The following is a 27,488-nucleotide window of genomic DNA, read 5'->3' as shown; positions in this document are numbered from 1 at the left end:
AATAAAAAATCATGAGGCTGCTTTTCCCAAGAACTATCTCCTAGACTCGTGCTTTAAGGCTTTCATTGTGTTCCTAGATTCATGTTCAGATATTTCATTAGCATTCCCTGCTCACTCACTCCTCATCTTCTTTTATTGTTATATGCCAGTCATGAGCGCAGGTTTTATTTTTTAATAAAATGGAAAAAAAAAAAAACGATACTACAACTAAGAAATACAACAGCTGTGTACCAGCTATAACAGCACACCTCAGCTGGGGAGAGGGTATTAGCTACAAGGTAGAGGAAACCCGCTTTTTGTAAGGCTTGGACAGTAATTGTAACTTACTGCCAGTTTTTTTTCCTATCATTATTTATTTATTTTTAGTTCTGTATATGCTGTCTTGGCAGCCCAGTCAGCTCCTCTTTGCTGGAGGCAACAAACAAGCACCTTGCTGAAAGAATGCACAACTGTTACCTAAGAACCTACTTAACATATATTTGTTTTCAAAGCTGTTTTTTTTTTTTTTTTAAAAAAAAAAAAACAACAACAACACAACAAAAACAACCACCAAACCCCATGAACAACAACAACAAACAAACAACCTCACAACAAACAACAAAGCAGGGTACACTGTTTTCCCAAAGCAACAGAAAACAAACTTGGGGACACTTTGTGCCAGAGTTATCCAGAGATAATGAGCTCATTGCCCCATCGCCCTGAGGTGAGTGTCTCTTGACCCAAGTAGATTCAGCTTCCAGGCAACATTCAGCAATTGATTTAACGAGCCAAGTACAGACAGTTGGTTTTGTTTCCCCCCCCCCCCTCTGAAGTTAGCACCATTGATCTTTGGTTACAGACATACACGAACTCGGCTTTACCATAGAAACACTTCTAGTGTCAGTATTTATTTTACCTTAATATACATTTATACAGGCCATAATAAAAAGGCTATTACACAACAGTTCAGTGAGTTATTACCTAGTTTCAAGAATAATGCATGCAATTACAAAGGAGAGGTAGAAACACCGTATTAAAGACCTAAAAATACAAACATTATATAAACAAACACTTTCAAATTAACTGTTGGAATTTCATACAGATAAATAAGGTAAAAAGTACATTACTCTGTCAAAGTAAAGGAAACACATGGTTATCCAAACACTGAAAGAGTATTTTGATGTGTAAGCCCTGTACAACTTTGTCAAATAGTTCAGACCACTGTGTTTAAGAGGATTAAAATGATTTTGTCCTGGAGAATGGTTTATTCAAGTATTCAAGCAGTTGAGTAACAAAAAAAGTCCCAAAAATAAAGTAAAAGGAACCATTTCCAGAGAAGCTGATCTGCTTAAATACTTTGCAAATCGCTGTCCTGATAATCTCATGGGATGCTTGAAATGATAATGCCTATAAGGCTAAATGAAGCTTCCCACCTCTCCCCCAAAATGCACACAAAATAATCCTGATTTTTCACACACACTATGTAGATATTCTACATCAATTTATCAGCATCTCAAATCCAAACATTATTTTCTGGTTTTGCGTGGTTCCTTGCAGAACCTCTCAGTTTACAGTATTTCTTGTAATACTGCCCAAGAAGCAAGACTACTGAGAACTGTCATTACACCCCTACAGACTGCAGGCATTAATGCACATTTCGCATGCACAACAAAAGATGCAACCAAATCTATATAAAAAGCAAACAACCAGCAACTCAACATTGCTATCACTGAGAAAGTCCAGAGCAGTAGTTACTCAAGTATTAGACAAATAGGTATAAAATGGAAAGGTTCACATGAATACAAGTTTTTACAGTTTGTTTGAAAGTCTTCTAGAAGCTACATTTGAAATTCTGAAAAGAATTTTATGTACACTGAAATGAAATTCAGCCAAGTTCATTGTGCCTTCTCTCTCTTTTTTTTTTTTTATATAGTTCTTCAAAAATGACTATACAGTTGCTTTAGTAAATTAGTGCAAAACAAAGTGTTTTGGAAGAAGATCTTCAAATTGTATCCACATCAGCTGAAAATCCACTGAGGATTTTGCACAGATGGAGCGCAATTTCTTCCATTACCATTTCCCCTCCTCCCCCCCCCCCCCCCCAATAAAAGAACGCTTTCTCACCATCCCTTCACAAGACAAGCTGAGCCATGTTTACAACATGTGAGCTCAGATACAAGCCAGCTTAGCCCCAAAAGCTTTCAACAGCACTTGCACATGGTTAGGGTTTCCCAAATTCAGTCAGACACATTTTACTGACAATTTAAAACCTTTTTTTTCCATGAACTTTTGAGGGACTCTTCTGAGGGAAATGTCTTTTTGTACCTGATGCAGAAGGATCCAGTCTCTATAGACCTCATGAGGAAAAAAACCCTGATCATTCAAGTCAAAACACATGTACAAGGATCAGTTTGAAATGTGAAGACAGATTCTTTTAAATTCTGTTGCTAGGAAGAAAAAGGAGCTGCTGGATCTGTAAGGCAAGTTTTCTACAAATGTACTTTTGGAATTTCTCCTCTTTGAGTATGCTGCTGCTTCTTTGGTAGTCACCACAGAAATGTAAGAATCATCTTCCACGTGGGGCAGAACAAGGACAACAATTAAGCTGTAGTGAAAAAAGTGCAGTATCACTGATGTGGTCCCTTATGTTCACGCCATCTGGTCCTTGGGATATTCCTACTGCTCATATACAGCCACTGTGCTATAGCAAAGTGCAGAAAGCCTTCGCTCGATGCTAGACTTATCTGAAAAACAGAAAGGTCAAAAAAGGAAAAAAGTGATGAATTCAGTGTTATAATTCATTTCTGTGTAATTTTCATTATTTTCATTGAGCATAAACTTACACTTGTGTACATTTTCTATATCTGCAGGGTCTTGCAGTATTTTAGTCAGTCCTTCCAGCAGCAAGGCTGCTTTGTGGTATCGATATGTAATATCTTCAGTTTGCTGAAACATCTCATCTAGAGCTGCTGACTGAACCTGGAATCATTCAGTAGATTCAGTTACATAAATTGCTTTAGGCAAATACTGAAATGAAAAATTCAAAATGGATTAAAAACTATTTTTGAGCCTTAATTAAGCTGATCTGTTTTTATGACAGTAAGACAACAAAATGCAGTCAGAAAACAGAGCCCCTGTGCTGTATTAGCAAAGGGTATTCTGCACGTAAGCTGTAAAAGCACTTTTTGATCTCATGTGCTTATGTGTTACAACATATTCTGAAATTATGACAGTATACAAATAAGTATGCTTGTTCTCATACCTATATTCTCTTGTAAAGAAGTCAAATTAATTGTGCACTATTATCAGGGTTAAGCACAATATTTGCTGGTACCTTTTTTGTGACACCTATGGTGAAAGACTTCCCTCTCATCAAAAAAAGCATTTAAGTTTCTAGTACGCTTACTGTACCTGCTCTCTGGCAGATATAAAGTTTCTCAATTACATAAAAAAGCTTCCACATGTGCCGCATTTGCTTTGTATGAACAAGGCTGGTGTTCCTCAAATTGACCTGGTGGACTGAGGAAGCTACTTCTGTTGTTTCTGTGCTTTAGTAAACCATACTGGATGGTGTTTCAGCACATAGGGCACTTTTAGAGGCTGTTTGACTTAGAAGGTAATTTCCTAGTGTTTATGTATCCAATGTGCTGATGTAGGGGAAATATCCCTGAGGAACAGTATATGCCAAAGACTTTAGCCACAGTTAAGGGAGGGCAGGATGGAAAGTGAAAGAGTAACAAAAATGACTATGAACAAATCTGGAAACATACATTTTATTTTCTGGTTATGAATAAGAGGTATGTGAGAAAAGGAATCTATGTGTTATCAATCTCAATGTCCTATCATTTAGGTAAAAGGAGCGACTTACCATTTCTACAGCACAGCTGTAAATGAGTTTCTCTGCAGTTACACTGTTGATTTCATCAATGAACCTCTGCTTATCCGAAAAGAAACGATTCAACTTTTCTGTCAGTTTCTTGCACATGCTGATACAGAATTTGTATCTCTCATTGAGGCTTTTCACAACTGGGGAAAAAATAAGAAATTAAAAAAACAACACCACCACCACCACCACAAACAGCCTAAGTACAGCTTCTTCCAGTGGTAGGTAAAGTTAATCTGTTTAATCTTGTGTTTCTAATGTTTACTTACTCTGCTACTAGTATGAATGAAGTATCAAATATATCAAATCATAAAGTTTCAAATTAATAACCGCCCATTTCTTAACAGTTGATTTTTGTATCTTTGTTTACTATCAGAATTTTGCAACTGTACTTATCTACAATGACCTTGTACAGAAGACAACAAAAATGTTGCAACTTCAGCTTTTTGAGTGACATATAACTAAAGGAAATTCACAAGCAGAGAAAATGAGATTATACTGCACCTACCTTGCTTAACAGCAGTGGATGGGTTCAGTTTCCCTGATTTGACCTGTGCTTTGGCAAGATGCAGAGAAGATGCCAGTAACTGGGCTGCTTTCATGTACAGCACAAGCTGCTCTACTTGTCTGGGGGAAAATAAGTAATTATATATCAAAAAACCTCTCTCGAACACATCCAAGCCTTAGGCAGACACCACTTTTTATCACAATCCTACACAAGACCCAGCAGCAGCAGAAAAAACAGATGTTTTAAATGCAACTCCACCCCTCCTTTCCCTCCACAAACACCCTGTCACGGGTTGAGAGTACATCTGCTCATCCAGTAACTGCAGCAGCAAACACAAACTGCTTTAACGCAGACATTTTTAAAAGGAACCCTTCTTCATGGGGACTGAATGCCTGAGGTCAAGGTCTTACCACAAGCAACTGGGCATCCTTTTCTTGCAGCGTCATTTCCTATCCCCTGGTATTCTCACAGTTGTGAAATGCAAACATTTTGCAGGGATTTTTTTCTTTTCCTTTTTTTTTTTTTCCCAGAAAGAAGGCAGGAAGTAGAACTGCCCTTTTCCACCATTCCAGATTTCTCCTTGCTTCTGATTTTGTATTAGGTCTGATTGGCTACACTGATTAAAGGTCAAAGTTGGATACTCCTTCCCTCCACCTCAGAGCTGCTGCTTCAGCCTGATCAACAGGATCACAGAGGACTTGGATTTGAAACAAGATGGTACATAGATTTCCAGGTTCAGAAACAAACTACTTCAACACAAGTCTGCAATTCTCGCCACTTTCCCCAGCTTATGTGGCAGGCCAGAAAACATGGTCCTCACCTATCTATTAGCACATCTCTCTCTATCCTTTGCTATATTTTTCTAATGTGTCTTCAGTTGTTAAAAACGTATTCTTAAATAACATTCTATGTAGTAAATAATCACTCCAAACAAAAAGAGGGCATAGGTTGTCCAAAATCATTCTTGATGCATCTGGTTTTTACTAGTTCTCTTGATACTATTTGACCATACTTACCCCCATTCTTTGCTTAGTTGGCTAATCTGATCAACAACTATGCTCTCTTGGATTTGGTACAGTGATACTGCAGAAGTACACAGGTCTGGGTTCCCTCCCCGTACTGCTGTCAGATCCAGAACACATTCTGTAAATGTCAGCATCATGTTCAGATGACGCAGTGTATCTGTATGTTCTCTCTGTCAGAGGAAAAGGAGATGACAATTTAACAACTATAAGCCATAAGGCAAACAAGTACAATTAAAACTCTTTTTAAGCACTTGAAGATCTTTTGATATGTTAATTTTATGCAGAAATCACATTGTAGAGTCAGCACTAGAGACTACAGAACCAAATGGATCCAAAAGGATCAACAGATATTAATTAGTTCTTTGTTAATGATTTCAAGATACTGTAAGCTTATACTTCAGTCTTTTGACAAAGCCAAAGGAACTGGGACACGGAGTTTCTATGTTTGTTGAAACCTGAGCAAGTAAGGGAATCAGAAGTGAGACGTATTACTTGTTATTATATTATCAGCAACCCAGAAGTATGCTTGGTACTCATATGAGAAGCCAGGAGGAATGTTTGGCTTTTATTATATAACAGACTTAATACCTACAAAAGAACTGATCTGAAGCTTCATGCTTATCTGCGTCACTCAAATTTACACTTGGATCTAGAATTAAGTTGTATTAAAATGTGGCTGTTGCCAAAGTTTGCCTTTTAAGACAAACAACTTAAATTGGAATTAACAACTCACTGGTTGTTGGTGACTAAAACAGACACTACATGCATGGTCCCTGGTCAGAAAGAGTATCAGCCTTCAAAACTAAACAAACACATCTTAGTAATATTTATAATCTTTTCATTAGTAATGCAGGTCTAAATAAATGTTAAACTCTATCTGTGGGAAGAAAACAGTGCACTGTCAAACATTCATGTTATAACGTATAGATTCAATAAGTAACCAAACACCTTCCAGCTAGATGTGAATGAGAAAACAGAATAGCAATCTGCCTTGAGAAATTTATAGTCCAACGATAGCATTCTGGTGAAGGACCACACCAACATGTGCTTTTAAAGCGCCACTCCTCCACACATTTAAAAAAAAATATAGGACACTCTTCCCACAAGTAGGATTTAATGTCATCTACTGACTGCAAAGAAGCAGTTAAATACAATGCTTAGAACGACATTGCTTCTGTCAGCACCCACGTCCAAAGTCTTGGCATTAAAACAGAGGCCTATTTGGAAGGCTCTGGTGAACAAAAGCAGTCATGTTCCTTTGGTTACCTATTCAAATACAAGAAATGCCAGGAATAACTATCAAAGAGAAATGGTCACATTTGCTACAGGAATATTTTCAAGGTCTTAAAAAGTAGTATCTGAGACAGCGAAGAGGAAACTACCAAGTGCACTATGCAGTCCTGTTTTTACCATGTCTCTGTTTTAGCAGCATTAAACATTATAAAACATTAAATTATTTTTTCTATACCTCCATTAAAGTTTCCTCAGGCAATTCGGGAGCTTCAAAAGTGATAAAGCCCTCTAAGCTGGGAGGCGAAGTACCATAAGGCATGTACTTCAGACTTGGAGCTGCCTCGGCTCCCGGAGGAGAAGAACCCATATAAATACCAGGAGGGGAGCCCATATATACACGGCCACTAGTAGAGCAGAGAGACCCTCCAGAACTGTTTGATCCAACTACAAGAAAAATAACACACACATTCAGTCTAATAGGTTGTTCCATTTTGTAGCTCTGGGGCTGCAGATGATAGCAAGTGACAAATCAGTAATCACCACAGATTCACTCTTGGGAGGATCTCTTCTTTGCTCCTCGCATCACTCTGTAGAGAATGCAAGGTCTGCATCTTAATACAGTGATGATTTATAAAATGGATTCTGGAAATTGGCTGACAGGGATTCCAAGGCAGGCAGCCCAATAGGACAGACAGGTTGTGCTATAGTTCACAAAAGCACACTGCTGCAAATACAGACTCCTGCTCATCCCGAGCAGATTCAGGCATTTACCTTGGGATCTTTGATATTTGACAATGTAGCTGACATGCTAAAATGCAGTCGGCTCATTTTTTGTTGCTTCTGGTACAACGCATAACAGTGGGCAAAAATGCGGAATAAGAGATCTAATCGTTCCTCTCCACCTTTGTCATAGGTGCTGTTAAAACTCCCTGTGGTGGAGCAAAACAGTGTACACGAGGTGTTATACACTGCTGGATGGTAAATCGGTGCCTCTGGCCTTCTCTTTAGTAGAGAAAAGGCAGAACTCCAGGATTTATCTCAACTTTACACAGCACTTCGTATGGGCTAGAGGACCTATTGTGCATGGCAGTAGGCAGATTACCATCTCAAGAGGTGGGCAAGCCTGAATATTGTTTGACGGCAGTCCACAGCTGCCAGGGAAGTCTTACCTGAGGTGGTTCTTGTTCTGAGGACCATATGGGTGCAGGTAGGAGGGGTGGCACTGCTTGGAGGAGACCCAACAGTAAACATGACAGCTCGAGAACTTGCCCCACTTCCCATGGAAGGAGGTCCCACTGTAATTCCATAGGCCCCTGCTGGAGCTGGAAGATAAAATTTTCACGTTAGTCCCTATTGCATACAGTCATACCATTTTGTAATTATATGCAGCAAACTGGAGTACTGCAACACACCATGCTTTGATGAAGATCCAAGAATAGTTATAAGTTCTGACAACAAATAAAACAAGCTGAGTGGACAATCTTGGCAATACAAAAAAAAAGAACCAAGATGTGACCTGCATACATCTTTTTATCTCTCTACCCCTACCTAGAAAAAAAAACACAACAGGGGCTTTCTCTGAGAGCCTGAGAACAACATCAGTCTTTCAGCAAAAGACACAACAGAAAACTTCTAAATGCAGACCATGGTAGGTCTGAAGGCTAAAGACTAGCAGTGTCTGCAGAACTTCTTCCATCTGCTCAAAAACAAAAAAACTCTAGCTACTATAGGCAGTGACGTTCCTGTATTTAGCATAGAGATACTTTCCTGTCTCACTTATTTTTAAAGCTATGTTAAGGAACTGGAATATATTCCCTTAAAGATAATTAAAAAAAGGCTTCTGTACTGACACTAAAAATTATTGCAACAAACTACTGAGTTTGGAAGCAGAACAAGATCTATATGGCACTCCATAAAAAAAAAAAAGCACATAAAGTCAATTTGAATGTATCAGTCTGTTCCTTACCTGTATCCATTGGTCGCTCTGTATTGAGGCTGTCTGTACTGCCTTGATATAACTGGCCGCCAAGGGTAGTCTTCACTTGCTGATCTGATAGCTTCCCAGTACTAACAGATCTAGACAAAAAAAAGCATATGAATGCAGAACAAGATTTTTCAGTAAGTTCCTCCTATCTAACTCACAGCAGAAGCTGGCTTTCAGATTTTTGGTGTTATATTGGTTATACAGAATTCTTCAACAGAAGTACAAAAAGCCTTGAAATCTCACTGTTCATCATGGCCCTACTGAAACAGAGCTAACCATAAAGGAACCTTTTTCCCTTAATAATTTATATTGCAAGTCTTGACATTTGGATTTTGAAGCAAAACTGAACAGGCTTCACATAGGCAATGAGACTTCCTTATTCAGATAATCAAAACAAAAGGGAACTAGACAGCAACACAAAGTGCTTCAGGAAGTCTGTGCTATATTTATACACAGTACTGAGAGCTTGTTATGTACAATAAACATCAGCATATCCTCACCACTCATTTTCTGCATGCTCTGCCCCTCCAAATTGCTATGTGAAACATACATGCTTCTGCTGAATTACCTACCCAGTTTTCCAGGTCATAAACACTACAGTGCCTACCTGCCGAACGTAGCTTTACTGTGCTGCTCTCCTGCTTGCTTTTCACTTCCTTGTGTCAAGTGGAAATGTGTGAAGTCCCTTGGTTCGGTGATGTCTTTAGGCTGCAGTGGGGCATCTACCGACCCTTGGCGATTAGCCAGAGCCAGCAAGTTTGAGGATGCTTGTGTTTTAGGTATTTTGAAAGGAGCCGTAGCCTTAAAGAAACAAAAACAAAAATATATATATAAAAAATAAGGTTAGCACACAAAAATATTCTTGAGAATGGTTTCAGACAATGTATTAACACTTCACATTTTACAGACATTGGTAAACTTAACACACCTTAGTAGGAGAGCCAATTATCGTTGGTAATGGAGTTTTGAACAGCCAGTCTGAACTCCTAGGTGACGATCCCATATGTTTGGTTGGTGATGTTCCCAGGCTACCCGGCCGACTTGGTTGTGGAGAATGACTGTATCCATACCCAGCATAAGATGGGCATACTGGGTCTGAATGCTGCTTTCTGAGCTTCTGTTTGTTTTGGTAAATATCTGTGAGAGTTGGAGCACTTTGCAACCTAGCTCCCATCAAAAGTGACTGTGGAGACTGAGATGGTGGTATCGGAGAACCTGTAAGGATGAAAAACAGTCAAGTAAAATGCTACTTGCAGTGCTTGAAAATGTAGCAATGAAACCCAAAACGCTAAAGATCAATGTTGATCTGTAAAGAGATGGGGCTGCAGTACTGTGAGATATGTTTGATCATCAACTCACTAGATGGCAAAGAGAATGGATTTAGCATGTCGGCTATTTGGACTAAGGCTACATACACTGATGAGATGATGCTTGTGTTCAAGCTGCCAAAAAGGCAAGATTTCAGGGTGACAGCTGTACTGGCAGCTGCAGTACTTCTGGCAATCTGCATCAAGACAAATAAAGTATTTGAATTCAGCAGGAATGGCATAAACAATAATGAAATTTCAAGTGCAGCCACCAAGACTCTAGGTTGGATAGAGTTTCTCAAGTACTGGAATTATATTCCTGCAAACAGCAATGTGAATGCAACATTGCATGTTAATGACTTGTTTTGTTTGTAACAATTTAATCTGCAGACTAAAAAGGCAGCTCCCTCTCATGGCTTCTGCAAGAAAAGTATGTATTAAAAAACAGAAAAATATTTATATGTATTCGTATGAAACAGTTTGGGATCAGTACTTAGGGCAGTCATTTATTTTTAGTCTGTCAGAACATGTTTTTCAAAAGTTCATTATGTACAAAGGAAGTCCACACTTGAATATGAACTCAAAATTTCTCCTAAAGCACAAAGATTTGGAAGAGCTATAAACAATCATTTAAGCAGATGGCTTTAGGGAAAAATCTCCTATGAACATCTCATCTACTCTGAGATGCCATTCCTCTTTCAAAATAAGGAAACTGAAACTTGATTAAGTGGTCTCTTCCCTGTGATAGTTTTATGTTTCATGATGAGGAACTGTACAAAGTTACGAACAGTATGCAAGACTTCAGTTTTGCGGCCACAGCTTCCTAGATAAAATATGTATCTTTGTAACCTCAAAGAACTGACAACAATTTCACTCAGCTTTAAAAAAAAATTGCACAACTTAAAATAAACTATTCTAACTAGTTTTTCCCTAGGCTGTGCTGTAACTCAGTATATAAGATTCTTAAGAGCTGGCCAAGGCAATCTTTTGATATTGGCTCCATTTCATAAATGTATGCTTTAAAAAACATCTTAAACTTCTTGCAGTTTGCTCAGTAAAGTGCCCAGCTGTTACGACACATCTTCCAGCCTTCGTAAGCCTGTGCTTTTCTAGTTAGACTTTGAATAAGAGCCACTTCATCTTGATTCCATTCCTCTCCATTTAAACAATGTGCTATAGAGCAGCCTTTCTGCCTGCAGCTCCAACAGAGTACTCATCTGTACTCCTCACTAAATTCCCAGCTGAGAATTTGCCTGTTTGAAATCAGTCTGCTTGTCTGTCTCATAGCATTGAAACCTGTCATTTCAGAAAGCAGTCTTAAATTTCTTTGGTGGCTGCTCTGTTGTCAGCACCATCACTGGGAAGGGTTCTCAATCCAAAGTTTCTTCCCTGCTGCCACTGGCAGCAAGAGTTACTCAATTCATTCAGAAGCTGCATTACGACAAATATCTCAAATATCTTCAGGCCCTAGAAAATCTCATTACATTATCTTGCTTCACCCAGAAGCAAAGAACTTCCCATACCCATTTAAATGCTGAAAACAGACATGCTGCAATTTGTGATATTTTACAAATAGAAATACCACTGCAGTCATTTGAAATTAAGAAGCAATAAAGTAGGAATAGAATGCAGGAAACAGATGAAATGAAACATTAAATACTCTTATAGCCATAAAATCAGTCCTGCTGTATACTACAAATATGTTTAACATTGGAAAAAGGCACTAAACCAACTGTCCTACAAAGTTCTATCCAAAAAAAAGATGCAACAAAATAGCACATATTCTGCTTTGCATTCCATCCATTTTCCCCTAAGCCTTTTTATTTTTCTATTTCACAAAAGAAAAGAGAATATTTCAAATCTGAGGCTTCACTCAGTCCTTGTCTTTTCCTGATTGCCAATGGCACAGCGGTTTAAAAGGAAATGTTTAAGATATCTCATAGAATTTATTTCATATGGATGAAATCATCCCCAGTTATATGAAATATCTATTAAAAGAAATGAAGACACTAACAACTCCAGAGAATTTTGGAAAGTGTTTAAACAGGGAAAATAACCCACACCGTAGTTTCAACACTACCTCTTAAAAAATCAAAATAAAGAGGATAGCTAGTATTTTAGATAAAGAAGACATCTTTATATCTTCTGATGCTACAGTGCAATTCAATCTTATAGAGTCTCAAATTTTTTTTCCCCTGCTAGCATACCAATTTATGACGTGCAAAGCTTACTGAATGCTTAGCAACACCATCAGATCCTAGGCAATTTCCTAAGGGAATGATGAAAACATGTTGCACACTGTACAAAAAAAGAAAAACTTCAGAACTTCAGCCACTCTCTTATTTTGTAGAGAATTAATTATGGGAAAAGGTGTCCTGATACAACCATACTCAGGCTAAGTTTCTATAGAAACTCAGTGTACAGCTTACCAAGCGTCTCCTATTAATCCATACTTATGTAGTGTTGGCTCTCCTTGTTCTTCACAGAACTCTGTAGAAGCTGTACCAAAATCATACAGGTTGCTTCGCCCAGTCTCTCACCTGAGAAGTTTCTGCTCCTCGATTCATGTCCTTGAAGCTGTCCACAGCAACAGTGTCCAAGCTGCTCAGGTATTGTTCCAACTAAGCAAATAAAACCAAAATGTGAATTTATGCTTAATACTTCATCCACAAATGAAGGAGAAAGAAAATAAAACCTGTTTATCTTACTTATACCAGACATTTTAACAGAAATGGATTGCTGTAAACGTAACTGCTTGAGTGTAAGAAAAGCACTGCAGAGGGATCTGGATAAGTTAGATCAATGAGCTGAGTCCAATCGTGTGACATTCAACAAGGGTGTCGGGTCTTGCATTTGGGTCATAACAACCCAATGCAGTGGTATTGGCTTGAGGAGGAATGGCTGGAAAGCTGCCCAGCAGAAAAGGACCTGTGGGTGCCGATCAACAGCCAGCTGAACATGAGCCAGCAGCGTGTCCAGGTGGCCAAGAAGGCCAATGACAGGACTAGGGAAGTGCAGCCAGCAGGGCTAGAGAAGAGTGATTGTCCTCTTGTATGCAGCACCGGTGAAACCATGATCTAGCTGAGCAGATTTCAGTTTAAGGCAACTTCAGGCAAGAATTAGTCTTCTGAATAACTGTTCCAGATAAACCTTCCCAAGAATTTATGGGCTTACCTAGCGGTGAGGGAGAATATGGTCTTGAAGATCCTGTGGATAACCGGCGCCCAACACCCTGCGCAGTGTCAGCTGGTACTGGAGAACAGGAACCCATCTTCATGAAGCCCATCGGACTAGTATTTGAGCGTCTCACAACCCCAGCTCTAACAAGATGAAAAGAATGGTTATACATGCTATAGCAACTGTGGATCCTTAAGATGAGGTTCAGAATCCCCTAAGGAGTATAATGATCAATTAAAAAAAATATATATATATTCACAGAGAAAGCCATAAAGCTGAAGCTTATTAAGGTAATAACTTAAGCTAAGCCTTCCATTGAGAAAACAAGAAAAATACAATTCCCTTTGTTCCCGCTATGATTGTAACTTTCAAAGCCATAGCAGTCTGTTAACTGGAGAAATTTAAAACAGATATATCTCTTAGTACATGGATTACTGATATTCAGACAACTAGCCATTTAATTTTGAATTTTACAACTGAGTGAAATGCATTGACACAAACGTTTGTTTTTATGGTTGGAAAAAGAAGGAACCTACAAAAAAGATTAGGACAAAGTTTTAAGTATTGGACCTGGTATGAAGTTCAACTACTGAGAACACATTATTTTAGGGAAAGGCATGCCCTCAAGTGTAGAAACAACTGTAAAATCAAAGATCTTGAAAAAAAAGCAAGGATCCATGTCGTGTTTGTTTTTTTTTTTTTTTTTTTTTTTTTTTTACAGACCTCCAGAGATCTCAAGAGTTTGGGTCTTTGTCCTTCACCATCCCTATCTTGTAGATCACAAGGCATAGAATAAGTCTAGCACGCTAGAGCCTTGTATTAAGACAAGCTGGTTAGCTAGTATGCCAAAAACTGTTTCCTTGATATTCTATAGAACAACACATTCATCACTGCATGTATGAAAACAAAATTTATTACTTTCTAGTTTGTGATGTAATGCTGCGTAATACACAAAGGAGGGAAAAAAGCAATACTTCATCTTCTTATCTTCTTTGGATGCAATTGCCTAAACGAACAAGCTCATTTTGTTTTAGTGAAAAATTTCAACTGTCCATTCAACAACCTTGAGATTGTGAAGGACTATTACTTGTTATCGTTAGCCTCTTTAGTATGGTCTTGTGCAGAAAAAAATGAAATCAGTAAGAAAGCATGGACATCTGTGAAGGTGCAAATACAAACTAGAACCAAGAAAAAGGAATTAGAATACTCACCTTGGTGATCCGTGGGGGTTTGATACAGGACTGGCAGTAGAGGAGAGGTTCTGTTCTATACGCTGGTAATTCCGGAGCTGAGTGGGAACTGGGATAGGTGCTGTTTCACTGCGGGGGGATACTGAAGGCTGACAATGCCTGAAGTAAGAAGATATGGAGAGAGGAGATAAATAGAGGTAGACAGGTCTCTCACTAAATTGTACCATTCTCAGAAGTTAAATAAAATCTGTGAAACTGACAAATAAACTGATTCTAAACTCCCCACATGCAGTGTAATCTTAGCTTGTCCTAATCTAGCTCTGACACTTCACAGAGGAAGACAAAGATCTGTTCGTTACTACCTACCTTTCTTATACTAGCTAGTACCAGATCGAGCCGAGAGTGCAGTACTAGCTGAAGCATGTCGTCATGCATCACAGCGATCTACAGATCCCTCCGACTTCCTGCCAATCAGCCCGCTCTGTTTACCACACTTCAAAATAGCGTTCTAGGAAAACCCACTGTGCTAAGAACAGGAAGTTCAGCAGCAGGGCTGGAATGTGTACAAAAGCCACTAAAGCACAGAGATATCCCATGAGACACAGTGAACTTGCAAAAGGAAAACATGTTATGTAACCAACCCTTGACAAAATGACCAAAACCACACACCTGAACATTAATCCACAGACGCAAACTGCAGATTAGCATTGCCCAAGTTCAACCAAATGTCAGTGACCCGGTTTACCTCAGTGTACTGCCTGATAAGGGAATCAAACCACTGCAGTGTAAGCAGTTACCAACACTTTTGAAAGAATTAGACCAAAAGAATTTCAAACTAAATGACTTTTGGGAATATAATCAGCTTAGTATCAGGCCCCTTATTGATTAATTCTTCAGAAAACAGGCAAAAATTAGAGATTCTCAGAGGAAATGTGAAAGAAGTCCTACCACTCCTACTTAAAAGCTCTAGAAAACAAGCAGTTACACCACTTACTGCATGGATACAGCTGAACAGCAATCTTGGTTTCTGACTCTATCATATTCCCTTTGCAACCTCTGAGAATGAAATACTACTTCCTAATATGCATGGTCCTTCCTTAGCAAAAGAAAACAAGTTTGTCCTTTTATTGCCACCCAGGTTCTAGAGACTACTAATTAGAGACTAGTAATTTTGAAAAGCAGCTGGAACAAGCCTCAATAGATCTGTACCAACACTTTTTCCACAGCCTCATCAGTTTCCCTGAACTTAAACCCATACTCACTAAGTTTCTCAGCTGTGCCTGACAGAAGTCCTAAGTCTGCTGTGCCACAGTGGTCAGCCTGGCAGAAGATGGGACAAATCTGCAGCTGTGACCACACAGGCAGTGGAAAGCCTGAAAGCTTCTGCACAAGGAGAAGGTCTCACAAGTAGAAACCACACAAAGGCAGTAGGCAGCCTGCTCTGACTACCACAACAAGCTGAGGCAGCACAAGGAGGCTCCCTGGTCTGACCTGGATAGGGGAAATCCAAACCATAGCAGTGCCGCTGAGGAGGCCATGAAGGCACTTCAACTTTTAAAGTACCCAGCATGGAATATGCCTTCCCCTGTTGTCACACAGCCTTACAGGTAGGTCCTGTGAGGTAAGTGCTGTGTTAGCATGGTGGCATAGCACTTGGCCTTCTTCAGGGCTCCCCAGCTCAGGCCCAAAGCCACGCTCTGGTTAGGGATCCCCTAGTCTGATGTGGTTTGCTACTGGTTAGAGAAAGAGGCAATACAGACGTGTGCAGAGTTGCATGCAAATCTTGTATCTGTGGGATCTAGAGAACAAAATTAGGAACTAACCAGAGAAGAGTGAACCGCCTCCACCTATTGTGCCTGTTCTGGCTGGAGCATGAGAAGCATCACAGCTTCTTCTGCTTGCCACAAAGCAGCGTAACTATGGGTACCATTCATGCAGTTCTATCATCTAATCAGAAAAAAAACCACTGTATCACAGGGCATAACAACATTTTGTACAAAAAAAAATAAAATAAATCACACGCTATGAAAGAACACTTCTCAGCAACAAATAACCAAAAAAACAAAGCAGCATCTGGTAGATTATCTGCTACCTTGAGACAATGACCTAAAGCAGTCAGTCAGTCAGTCACTGAATTTACTCAACCAATACCTACATCAAACTTTTGCAGTACAAACTGTGTGAACAGTAGGCACCTGTTTCTAATCACACAACCATTTAGCTCTTAACTTACTAGCATACAGATAACATAACTGGCATATTTTCATAAAACCTGTAACTCTAAAAACTGTGACACATGACGATATAAGATAGGAAATTACCGTATTTTATAATATTCTGTACACAGCCAATCCATAGCAAATGGATCTTTACAACCAAACCATTCAAATTGGCTGCCCTTAAACACAAAAGTTAAGACTACAGCTTTATTGATAGCCCATGTCAGCAGATTTTGCAAACTGCAACAAGATCAGCACAAAATAGCCAACTTTTCTTGTGACAAGCATTTCTAAACAAATAATGCTGACTTGCAGTCCTGTAGTACTAGCATAAGCCAAAAATACACCCAACATAATAGCATTATTCCCCTTTTAGCCACTTGTCCTCTTTCTATTTTGTATTGAAAACTTTATGAAATTCATTATTTGGTCAAATGACAAATCTACCCTTTCTGTTTAGCTGTTACATGAATAGTTAAGCATCTGATAAGATTTACATTTTCCAGTATAATACAGGAAAGATGTCAGGCACTTCTGACAAATATCAATTCAATTTCAAATTGGCAGAAACTGTCTACAACGATGTAGCAGAAAGGGGCCTTATTAACAGCCCTGCTGATTGAAAAGCTGCAATAAATGTTCAACACTTTTATGGGGCTTCTTTGGGTATCTTGTGAACCACAAACACAAAATTCATAATAATTGCTTGCACAGAGGCCACATCCTTTGGATGCAAGATAATCCAGTCCTGAGACAAATCCATAGCAAACTGTGCTTTCTGAATCCCTCTTTTCAAGATGTAGTTGTGTGAGAAGTAAACTGCTTTTAACATCTTGACTCAGTAAACAAAGAACACGCTGTACTTCATAACACAAAAAGGTCAAGTTAGTTATGTGTCTGAAGTTTCTGCCTTTAGACAGTTCAAAATTTAAGCAGACAAAAGAATGCTGTCTTTCCTTAAGGAAATCTTTTTGGGATGCATCCAAACCAGAAGTTAGCTACGCAACCATCAGCTATTACAATGCATTAAGTGCAGAGAGCCTAGAAAAAACAGGTCTAGCTTCTATTTCAGTTCAGTTTCCAGTAGTAATCTAAAATTAAAACAAAACAGAACAAAAAAAAACATACAGTAAAACAGAGAACTTTTTTTAAAGAGAGGAAATACTAAGCCTTCATCATGCACCTGTTAGTTGTACCAGAAGCAGTACTTCGAGAAGAGGCTGAGGATGGCTTCTGTACAGTTCCTGAGCTTCCAGAAATAGTTAATGGTGACTGCCTGTAGGAACAAGAAACATTATCAGAAGACAGTTCACATCAGAAACTACCTGCTTTGCAGCAAAACTTTCTGAATTCAAGCTGTTTATATATTCATATTAAATTCAGCTTGGCGTATTAACCCCAAAAAGTTCACTTACAGCTGTGTAAACCCATCACTGCCAAAAAAAAACAACCACCTCTTCTATAGCATCAATTTTAGAACATGAGACTTCTTTTGGATAAAGCTCAGCACACCTACCCTCCACACATCAAGAACTCGCTTGAAGCCCGCCTGCCAGCTGCTCCCAATGGCATATCATCTACAGTAAGCAGAAGAACACATTGAAAACCAACATCATGAACTAGAATCTTAAAAAAAATAAAAATAAAAAATCTTCTATATTACTGTTGTAGAAATAATTGCTTCTGACAAGCTTCTGTGAATATATACAGGTTTTATACAAGTTTTTTTTACTGTTTTGCGTATGAAATTACCTCATATGTGACCTACAACAAAAACGGGGAAAGTATTTCTTTAACATTATTCTTTTTGCTATAGTCATTATAATAATTATGAGATTAAATCCACTTTTAAGAGTACAATGTATTAACATTGGGAAATTTGTAATAGTGAAAGACAGAAATGCTTCAGAGATCTAGGTACTAATTTAGTCAAATATATAACACGAGTTGGTGGCACTGTACAGAAGTCAGATGACTAGCTTTCTAGTGGCAATTCAGGTTTAGAAAATATAATATGGCAATGTGCAACATCCAAGTCTTTCAGCTGTATAAGCCCAGTCTGATGCCTAACGTTTCATGTTAAACATGTTGTATGTTTTTACCTCCACTTGTTTATCTAAAGCTCTATGACATGGACTAAACATTCAGTTAGTCTGGATGTGACTTTCTCATTGAGAGAATCCTTGGGCTTCTTATCAGCAGCTGTTTACAATTGACTCTCTTTTCTTCTACTGCCAAAATCCAGTATTTTCCATGACTTTAAGTGACCTTGGTGTCTTTGGCATATCTGGCCACTCAACTGCAAGTGAAAATGTCCCAGATGGACATGTACATATACCAAAGAGTCTCCCTTCAAAAACTAACTCAAACTGATGCAATTAGCTCCAAGGTGAACTGAGATACATTTAGGGAAAAGAGAGCCAAATAATAAGAAGGCATGAAGGTATGCTATGAGTGGAAAGTGTTTTAAAATATGAAAATAATGGAAGGTTCTTACATGAGTGGTCTGAAGAGATGTTGTGTGGGACAAGAACAAAATCATCTGTGTCACAAGAAGAGTTCTTGCTACTGGTACTGGCAGAGTCTTTAGACACTTGTAGATAGTTTGGAGGACCCAATGGAGGGGAAGACAAATTTTCTTCTTGAATATGTTGCATGTCTGGAAGAGACTAAAGAAGAGGGGGAGGGGGAGTGAAAAAAACAACACTATAAATTCAGTGATTCAGAACATAAAGTTGCTCTTTTAACTCTAAAGCCTCCAATATAGGAATTATCACTAATGTACCAAATAAATAAATAGATGAATTTATATTTCAGACTGTTCAAGTCTTCAGAAATATAAAATATATTTGATTTTGGAAATTTGAAATGCCAGATAACACTGTCATGTAAGCTTGTTCATACCAACATAAGTAGTGTCAGCCAAAAAGGCTGATTCAAAAGTTAATCTGTAACATTCATTACTTTGCAAGCCATGTTAACAGACCTGAAGATTTACTACCTAGTGTTTGATACGTATATGCATTGTTTTTTTTTTTTGTTTGTTTGTTTTGTTTTTTGACAGTGATATTCCTGTTCTACATTTTTAAACAGGACAGTTTAGGGTTATTCTGTCTAAGAATTGAAAGATCTAAAATTCAAGAAATCTTGGGTAAGCACTGGAGAAAATATTTTCTACAGATTGTTTTGTAAAACAGAGAACTTACTGGAGGAGAAGCAAAGCGGCAGGAAGGGGAGCTTCCACAGGAACTGCCAGAGACTGAGCCAGCATATGTGGGCACTGGTACAGGACAAGCTAAAAGAGGAAAACCCAGACACAAAAAAGAAAAAAAAAATGCAACTAACCATGTGAAAGGCTGAATTGCAAACAAACTGATTTCCTCACTGCTTTTCATTCATAAACCCCTATCCTTATAAGCACAGCACATCCTTAAGCACACAACAGTATTTAAGTTTAGTTGAAATATGAAAGGAATTATCAAATAAGTGTCATATCTCAGAGAGAGTTCAAAATAGGATTCAGCTCCAAGGTTCACAATAGAATAGAACAGCCAGACACAGGAAATTGCCTCATGAACATTTAGCATGATTTTTCTTCCCCACTAGTCCCCAGCGTTCATCATTTACACAAATATTTGGAAAATCAAAACTACTTACACTTTTTGACTGTTGAAACCTGATCCAGGAAAGGGTGGTTGAAAAATGCTTCTGTAAAACAAGAAACAACCACCACTGTGAATTAACGTACAAATGACACAGAATTTGTAGACTATATTGCAGACAGTGGTAAATGGTTGCCTTCCCAGAATCAATATTCACAGCCAGAGGATGAAAAGCTTACAACATGGAAGGCTTTAATCTCTTATATGTTGCTACAGCACTTGGAAAGGAAACAAAATCAATTTAATAAATTCCAAGAACAGCCAGCAAGGCAAATCAGACAAACTTATCAAAGGACATTTTTATAACTTGATGCTAACATAACTTCAGAATCATATACATAACAAGCTTTCCTATATACATCATGAAATTATATTTGCGATGAACAACACAGTACTTGTTCAGTTTTAATTTCCTCTACAGAATGATTAGCATCTTTTACAACAAACATTGAAAGTATTTTCACTTCTGCCTTTCCCACGAACAGACACTTGTTTTTTGAACCCATTAATGCTACTCCTTCCGTGGTTGAAGATCACAACAAAGCAGCAGCCATTCTCCTTCCCACTTCCCAACAGAACACAACCTGCGCAGCTGGTTCAGTTTAAATCAGAAGTAAACATCACTTTAACAATTTCCTCAGCTAACTTGTTACTGTTTCAACAATAGAAACATTTGCTTTTGTTATAAATGGATGTTCTCAGATGGATTTAATTGACCTAGCATAAGCAGTTGACTAACAGTGTACATGTAAAAGTTCTTTTATACAAGAGGCCTTCATATCATTAGGGAAAACTGATGGTTAGTGGAAGCTAACTGCTGAACTTTGTGAACTTCAATGTTCTAACAGTTGAGGAAAAACAATACTGTTCATCAGACCTAAGCAAATAACAAGGGGAAAAAAAACTACCACCACCAAGAAAAAAAACACCTGAGGCCTGCACCATCTCTTCTTCCTTCAACAACACTTTCTTCCACAACGTGATAAGGAAGGGAGGCTAGCAATAACACAAGAACAATCTAATGATTAACTTTAACACAAGGATCAGGTGTTCTTGAGCTTTTGTACAACACCTGCTGTTCTACTTCACTTTGCTAAAAGATCAGCAAGATTTCCAATGCTATTTTTATTTTAACAACAGGCAACCGGGCTCAGTTATACACTCTCCCTTTCACTCCCTTTGCTAAGCACATTCCAGAGCAGCCCCTTTGAGGCCCTTCGAGCAGCTCAGCCAAGGGAAACATGACTTTCACCACTACCATTCTGCTTTGTTTTTTTCTTTCTTAGCACAAATGTGTTCTCATACTACCACAATGTTACAGTGAATTTCCCACGTTTGAAGAAACTGTGGAGATCAGCATACCCAGAGTGCAGGTGGAATCAATTACTCAAAGTCCACATTTGTGACATTGATTCTTCTATAAAACAGATTTGAAAATCAACATCTGAATACTGTCAGCATCATCTGGACATTTTACCCAAGTATCCTGATTTTTTTTTCTATATCTGATTTCTGCCCAAGTTCCTACATACAGCAGTTAAATTACATTATTTCAGTCACATATACACACACACAAAAAAAACCATGCCTGGTTATCAGAACAGTAATTATTCCAGCATCAATGCTTTAAGTGTTAAATTATTTTTAAAAAGTTTGATGTTTGCTGGAGAAATATCAGAAACTGAAAAGGAAAAAAAAAATGTAGTCATAAAAGTCCTGCACTTTAAGTAAACAACCCAGATACCTTTTGAATTCTTGTCTCTCCACAGCCCATTGAATATAGTCTTCTTATCACAAACGCACAAGAACCACATGTGATGAATGAGTCAATTTGTGTATTTCAGTACTGCGTCAAAACCAAGCTTGCATGCATAACTAAACAGGAACGTGAAGTTTCATAAGCAGAAGGGAAACTGAGCATGTCTCAAGGTTGTAACTCACCCTAAGATCTCAGCATCACAAGACCTAATAGTTAATGGTGAGGAAAGAACACTCATCTGCAAGGAGTGTGAAGAGATTTTAAGCTTTAGGCTCTTTCTCACTATTCCACAGATTAAACTTGATGGATTCACCTATCTTGTTGCTAAAAACAAATCTCGGTATAAAACAAATTATTTTCATTGTGTCAAAATTAACACAAAGTTAATTTTATTTAGCTAAACTAGCTTTAATTAGATAAAAGATTAACATTTCCTGGGATTTATAATAAAACTACAATAACAAATTGTTAGCTAACCAAAAAACTACCAATAAAAGTCTTTTCAGTACTCATGTAAACAACAGACATCTAGCTAGTATAGAGTGCACACAAACCTGAACCATACTCCTGACTAATTTTGAGGAGAGAACAGTTGCAGCCATTCTGAGTGATTCAATAGCACCGATTGGAGGCTTTGAAATCTTAAGAAGTTAGCACAATGTTCTGCAACCAAAGATTTCCAGTTAAAAAGGAAAAGCCAAATGCAGCAGCCACTGGAGCCACAAGTTCATTTTTGTTAAAGCAGTATCAACCTGGTTTGTGCTAGGCTTAACTTCCCAAATAATTCAATGGGCAGTTGTATGCAGACTTTGCAGTAATCTAACAGTATGCAAACTTCAGTCACTACACAGTTTAAATATTCTAAAATTTTAGGATTTATGAAATATAAAGATACAACTTGATTCTATTGATTTCTGACTTTAAAAAGCAGTGAAAATATTTCACTAAAATAAAGAAGTGTCTATAGCTAGCAGCACCTACGCATAATACTAGCACTTCATCTTTGTAAATATGAGGGATTTTGATTTAACATTACCTCTCTCATTGCCCTCCAGTAAACATACATACAGATTTCAATGTCAAATCAAATATACACAATTTGTACCACCATTAACAGTTACGACCTTTGCAGCCTGCAGGAGAAAGTAATGGAGAAGAAACAACCTAAAGCAATTTCGCTTCCAAAGTTGGTTATTCCATTACTTTGTTACATTTCTGTAAACTAAACCACACAGAGATCAGAGACGTCTGCTCTTAGAAAGAAGACAAAACAGCAGTTAAATGAAAATACTGCAACATGAAATTTAAGGCATATCAATAAACAACAGGGGAAAACCACAGCTGAAAGCATTAAACTTATCTATATTTCACTTCTCAACAAGAAAGTTGTATTTTATACACTTCATTTAATATCGACAGTAATGACCCTAGTAATTTTTTTGACTCCTTTATGATAACAGAAGAAAAAAAACCTTCACTTTTCATGTAATTGCCTATAGATAGAAGGTCAGGAGAGTTATTTTTGTCATATGTATACAACTAACAGGTCAAGAGAGCAAAAGAAAAAGTTACGTACCAAAGTCCATTCTGTCTTTCTGGTTTCTCTGAAGCAAACCCAACAGCAGGTCAGCCAGATAAGTTGACGTTTCCCTAGGGATACTGCATACAAAAGGAAGCAAAGCATGCATTAAATATCACACGTGTATTAAAAAATGCATACTACGTTAAATCTCAAGAAGTCAGCATTCTGCCACATCCCTACATCTTGACTACACATGCTCCGTAGCTTTAGTATAGGACACTCAAATCAGCAAGATACAATGAAAGCAAGATGCAAAGTGAGTCACTGGTATCACACTATTTTCTTGTCAATATAGCAACATCAAATATTTTTATGAATCCCAGGCATTCCCCAAGATGAAAAAGTGTTCAATCAACAAATGTAAGTGACAGGAAAGGCCACAGTGACATACCTAGGAATCAAATTCCTGTTCTTTTCATAAAACATTCTCAAATCTTGAGGACTATTGGCCTGTCAAATAAAAATGTACATTAATTAAAGCTCAGTTTAACGGAGAAAGTACCTTTTGTACCTATGCGCACATACAAAAAAAGGCTTTTGCATATGGGCATTAAAGGAGAAAACACCGAGCACAGCCCTGACTTCAGTACTGAGTATTCTTATACGTTTGCCCTGGATTGAACACATTGATGTCAAAGACTGACTACAAACAACTTCTCCTTTGGTATCCTCAAGCATCGACACAGACATCACTACTTACTTCTGTTTTCATGCCTAGAAGGAAAAGTCTAGGAACTTCCATTAGACTAAAGAGTAATAGAAAGAGGAAATGGGAAATAAAATGTTACCTGAAAAGGTGGTTTTCCAACAAGACACTGATAAATCACTGTTCCTATGCTCCATAGGTCTGCTTTAGCATCGTAGTGTTGAGACATAATCACTTCAGGGGCCTGGAAAATACAGGAAAATTTCAGAAGAAAAAGCAAAGCCACGGCAACAGAAATAATACACAGTGGTATTAATAGACAGCAACTTTTTGTAAAGAGTAAAATATTCTAATACAAAATATTTAATAGAAAATGTGAGAAGTTTAGTCTGTGTCATTCTTGAAAGGTAATAGTACTAGACTATCTGAAATGAAAATTAAATATCAGAAACATAGAAAACTAGAAATATTGATGTTCTAAAGAAAGAAGTTCATGATCTATGCCTACGGGAATAAGAAGTAAGCATTATTTACTTGGTTGGTGCAGTCCTTCTGTGGGTAAGTAGCCAAGGATTTCACAAAGAATATAATTATCACCATATTAAAATATTTTACCTATTAAATATTTTCATTTAAATTAATATTTAATATTAGTTTAATATTTTAATTGTAATAATTAATTTAATGTTTAGTTTTACAAATTAAATATTTTACATATTGAAAAACAAGACATGGGAAAGCTAAATGATTTGCCCATGACCACACTGCACAGTAGTGGCACTGGTAAGGACACACAGCTCAGTGCTGAAATTACTACCACACTACTTAAAAATAATGGCAATTAACTTCAAATTATTTAAAAAAGGAAACAAAAAGAAGGAAAAAAATTAATAAATCAAACCCAAATTTGAGAGAATACATATAAAAGAAATGAAACAAAAAAAAAAAGTAGTTTTTTTTCTACTGATGTAAAAATTTTATAGATATAGTGTATTGCCTTTTTTGATGTTTCTTCCCTACAGCACTAAGAAATGTTTAATGTCTCTCATTCCTTTTCATTTCAACAATCACAATCTTCAAATCACAAGCAAAAAAGAAGCCAGTAAAACTACAGAAAGGTGAACTGCATGCTGCTCCTAATACTTCCAATGCAACGTTAGGCATTTGCCAATCTGCCAACCATAAATTATTTTGTTCTCATAGGAGAATATCTGAGATAAACCACAATCTGAAAAGTGCTGTCACTCACCATATACATAGGTGAACCACACAGAGTTGCGGCCATCATGTTGCTATGCAGATAACGAGCAAAACCGAAGTCAGCTGTGTAAAGAAACATTTGTCAATGAAAAGAAACAATTTTCAAACTTTCATAATATAGAAATAATCTTTTCTGATTGAAATCTGCTACAATCATCAGCTAGAAAACAAAAACTAGGCATAATATATAGCCATCTTCATGGAATAGCAAAATTTATGTTATATGCTGAAGGAATTATCTTCTAAACAGCAAGCCAAGAAACAGCAGTGGCATCATTTGTACAAACTGCTGCTCAGCCATCTCCACAGGTGCAGAGCATGCTGTCTGGCATCAGTAGGAAAGGATTAAAATCAGTGGCTAAATATAAACGGTTCATTAAGAGTGATGAATGTGCTATCTGCTTCAGTGAAATTACTTCAGGTAGAAGTTTTGGATATCCAGCTTCAGATGCCTGAGTTTTCCATGTAGGCAACAGCATCTGAAATTATCAAGTAAGGGCAGTAAGAGAGGAAGTTTTCTGTGATGTTCAGAAGATGGACTGAGTTGGAACAGACCTTAGAAATTGGTTAAGCAAAAGCACAGAAAAGAAACCTGCCACAACCAAAGTCTTCATATGGACACTTTACAGGGAAAGCAATGAGAGATTAAAACCCCTGAAGTCTCCCACAAGAGGAGTTTGGTAGTACCCTGAACAGCTGCCACCTCTCCACAGTTACAATGCCAAACCTCCTTCTGTCAAAAATAGTTCATAACCTACATTTTTAAATTTTTCAAAAACCCTTAGGAGGGTCTGCAACAAAAACAGCCCAGTTAGAACTGTGACTGGAGCCTTGCATACAGTTTTGGAATGGGCTAAAGGCTACTCAACATTTCAAAGGTTACAGATTTGTGTTTAATTAAAGTAGTTTAATATTAGAAATATCAGCTTTATAGTGGCAGCTTCTTCCTACAGATTTAATCAAAAGGGTCTTTCTGACTCATTTTTTTTAATACTGAAAAACCATATTACAGCATAAAGCTCATTCTGGACTTACTGACTTGATTTTCCTCAATTTAAAATACAATATAGCCAGTACACCCTCTGCGTTTTAACTACAAAGACACTTTTGAGTAGGGAAATGACTCAGTAATCATTATTTACCTTCAGATCAGAGAAAAGCACATTTACCTATTTTGATGCGTATGCCACTGACACTTGACTTCCTACGACTGGCATAAGACAGTAAAATATTCTGTGGTTTAAGATCCCTATGAATGATTCCTTTACTGTGCAGAATACGCATAGCTGCTGCAATCTGCTGGAGGAACACTCGGATGGTATCTTCACTGAGGGTTCCTTTAGCTGAAAATAACACACACAATAGCAGATGAGAAAATATGTATAATGTAATGTAATATGTTAGTTTGGGGCAAAAAGCAACAAAATTCACAGAAATAAATGTGAAAACAATAAAGGCAATCAAATCATAGCGAATTATATTCAAAATAATCACATTTCTATATTTCTACAAATGTATATTCTTTTAACAATACATCCAAGTTTTACACTATTTACTGTACTCTGAAATACCTGCTTTTACAATAGTTTATTCAACTCAGTAGCATAATAATTTTAGAACATCTTAACCACTATCAAATCCTAAACTCTTTAAAAAGAACCACAGGAGCCAGTGAAATTAAAGAACTCCCACAGTTTATAACACTAAATGTATCTGTGATTGTGCTACAGCCTGAAGCTGAAAACCTTTCTTTAAAGAAATTTTTCTGGGGACACAGATAACCACACTGCTCACAGATTTTATCCATGATAAAATTTATTTTGAGGGGAAAAAGGTATACTTTGGAAAGTCTCTTCAGAAGTTATTAGCTAATTCTGCAGCCTGAAAATGTACTGAATGCAGGAGCTGGATTATACTGTATGAGTCTTTCCAAGGATTTTAATGGGAAGTAAATTAGGCTTTTAATATACAGTTACCATAACAATAGCAGCTCACAAAAAGATTCCTTAAACACGCCACTGATACAGAGGCAAGCAGAAGAATATTTTCATCAGAAAAATGCCGAGATTATTAT

At 37.5% G+C, this 27,488-nt stretch overlaps 1 protein-coding gene across 1 annotated transcript in view; it reads right to left on the bottom strand.

Moving 5' to 3' along the window:
• Nucleotides 1-855: 855 nt before the first annotated feature.
• ULK2 (unc-51 like autophagy activating kinase 2) overlaps nucleotides 856-27,488 on the bottom strand; it is a 39,699-nt gene continuing 13,066 nt past the window's right edge. Inside the window, exons 6-28 of the mRNA XM_084299701.1 lie at nucleotides 26,584-26,757; nucleotides 25,404-25,477; nucleotides 24,297-24,398; nucleotides 23,900-23,958; nucleotides 23,503-23,585; nucleotides 20,163-20,213; nucleotides 19,712-19,800; nucleotides 19,003-19,174; nucleotides 18,022-18,082; nucleotides 17,689-17,781; nucleotides 14,308-14,445; nucleotides 13,094-13,239; nucleotides 12,460-12,540; nucleotides 9,541-9,827; nucleotides 9,220-9,413; nucleotides 8,595-8,704; nucleotides 7,798-7,950; nucleotides 6,864-7,072; nucleotides 5,387-5,565; nucleotides 4,371-4,489; nucleotides 3,848-4,005; nucleotides 2,823-2,958; nucleotides 856-2,723 (exon numbers count right to left, since the gene is read on the bottom strand). Of these exons, the coding sequence (XP_084155827.1) occupies nucleotides 2,656-2,723; nucleotides 2,823-2,958; nucleotides 3,848-4,005; nucleotides 4,371-4,489; nucleotides 5,387-5,565; nucleotides 6,864-7,072; nucleotides 7,798-7,950; nucleotides 8,595-8,704; nucleotides 9,220-9,413; nucleotides 9,541-9,827; nucleotides 12,460-12,540; nucleotides 13,094-13,239; nucleotides 14,308-14,445; nucleotides 17,689-17,781; nucleotides 18,022-18,082; nucleotides 19,003-19,174; nucleotides 19,712-19,800; nucleotides 20,163-20,213; nucleotides 23,503-23,585; nucleotides 23,900-23,958; nucleotides 24,297-24,398; nucleotides 25,404-25,477; nucleotides 26,584-26,757 (2,936 nt within the window). The 3' untranslated portion in view covers nucleotides 856-2,655. The remainder of the gene's footprint in view (nucleotides 2,724-2,822; nucleotides 2,959-3,847; nucleotides 4,006-4,370; nucleotides 4,490-5,386; nucleotides 5,566-6,863; nucleotides 7,073-7,797; nucleotides 7,951-8,594; nucleotides 8,705-9,219; nucleotides 9,414-9,540; nucleotides 9,828-12,459; nucleotides 12,541-13,093; nucleotides 13,240-14,307; nucleotides 14,446-17,688; nucleotides 17,782-18,021; nucleotides 18,083-19,002; nucleotides 19,175-19,711; nucleotides 19,801-20,162; nucleotides 20,214-23,502; nucleotides 23,586-23,899; nucleotides 23,959-24,296; nucleotides 24,399-25,403; nucleotides 25,478-26,583; nucleotides 26,758-27,488) is intronic.

Source organism: Netta rufina (assembly GCF_964035555.1).
Source record: "Netta rufina genome assembly, chromosome: 21".
NCBI lineage: Eukaryota > Metazoa > Chordata > Aves > Anseriformes > Anatidae > Netta > Netta rufina.
The sequence above is the reverse complement of the archived record's forward strand: the minus strand, read 5'-3'. Positions and strand labels throughout refer to the sequence as shown.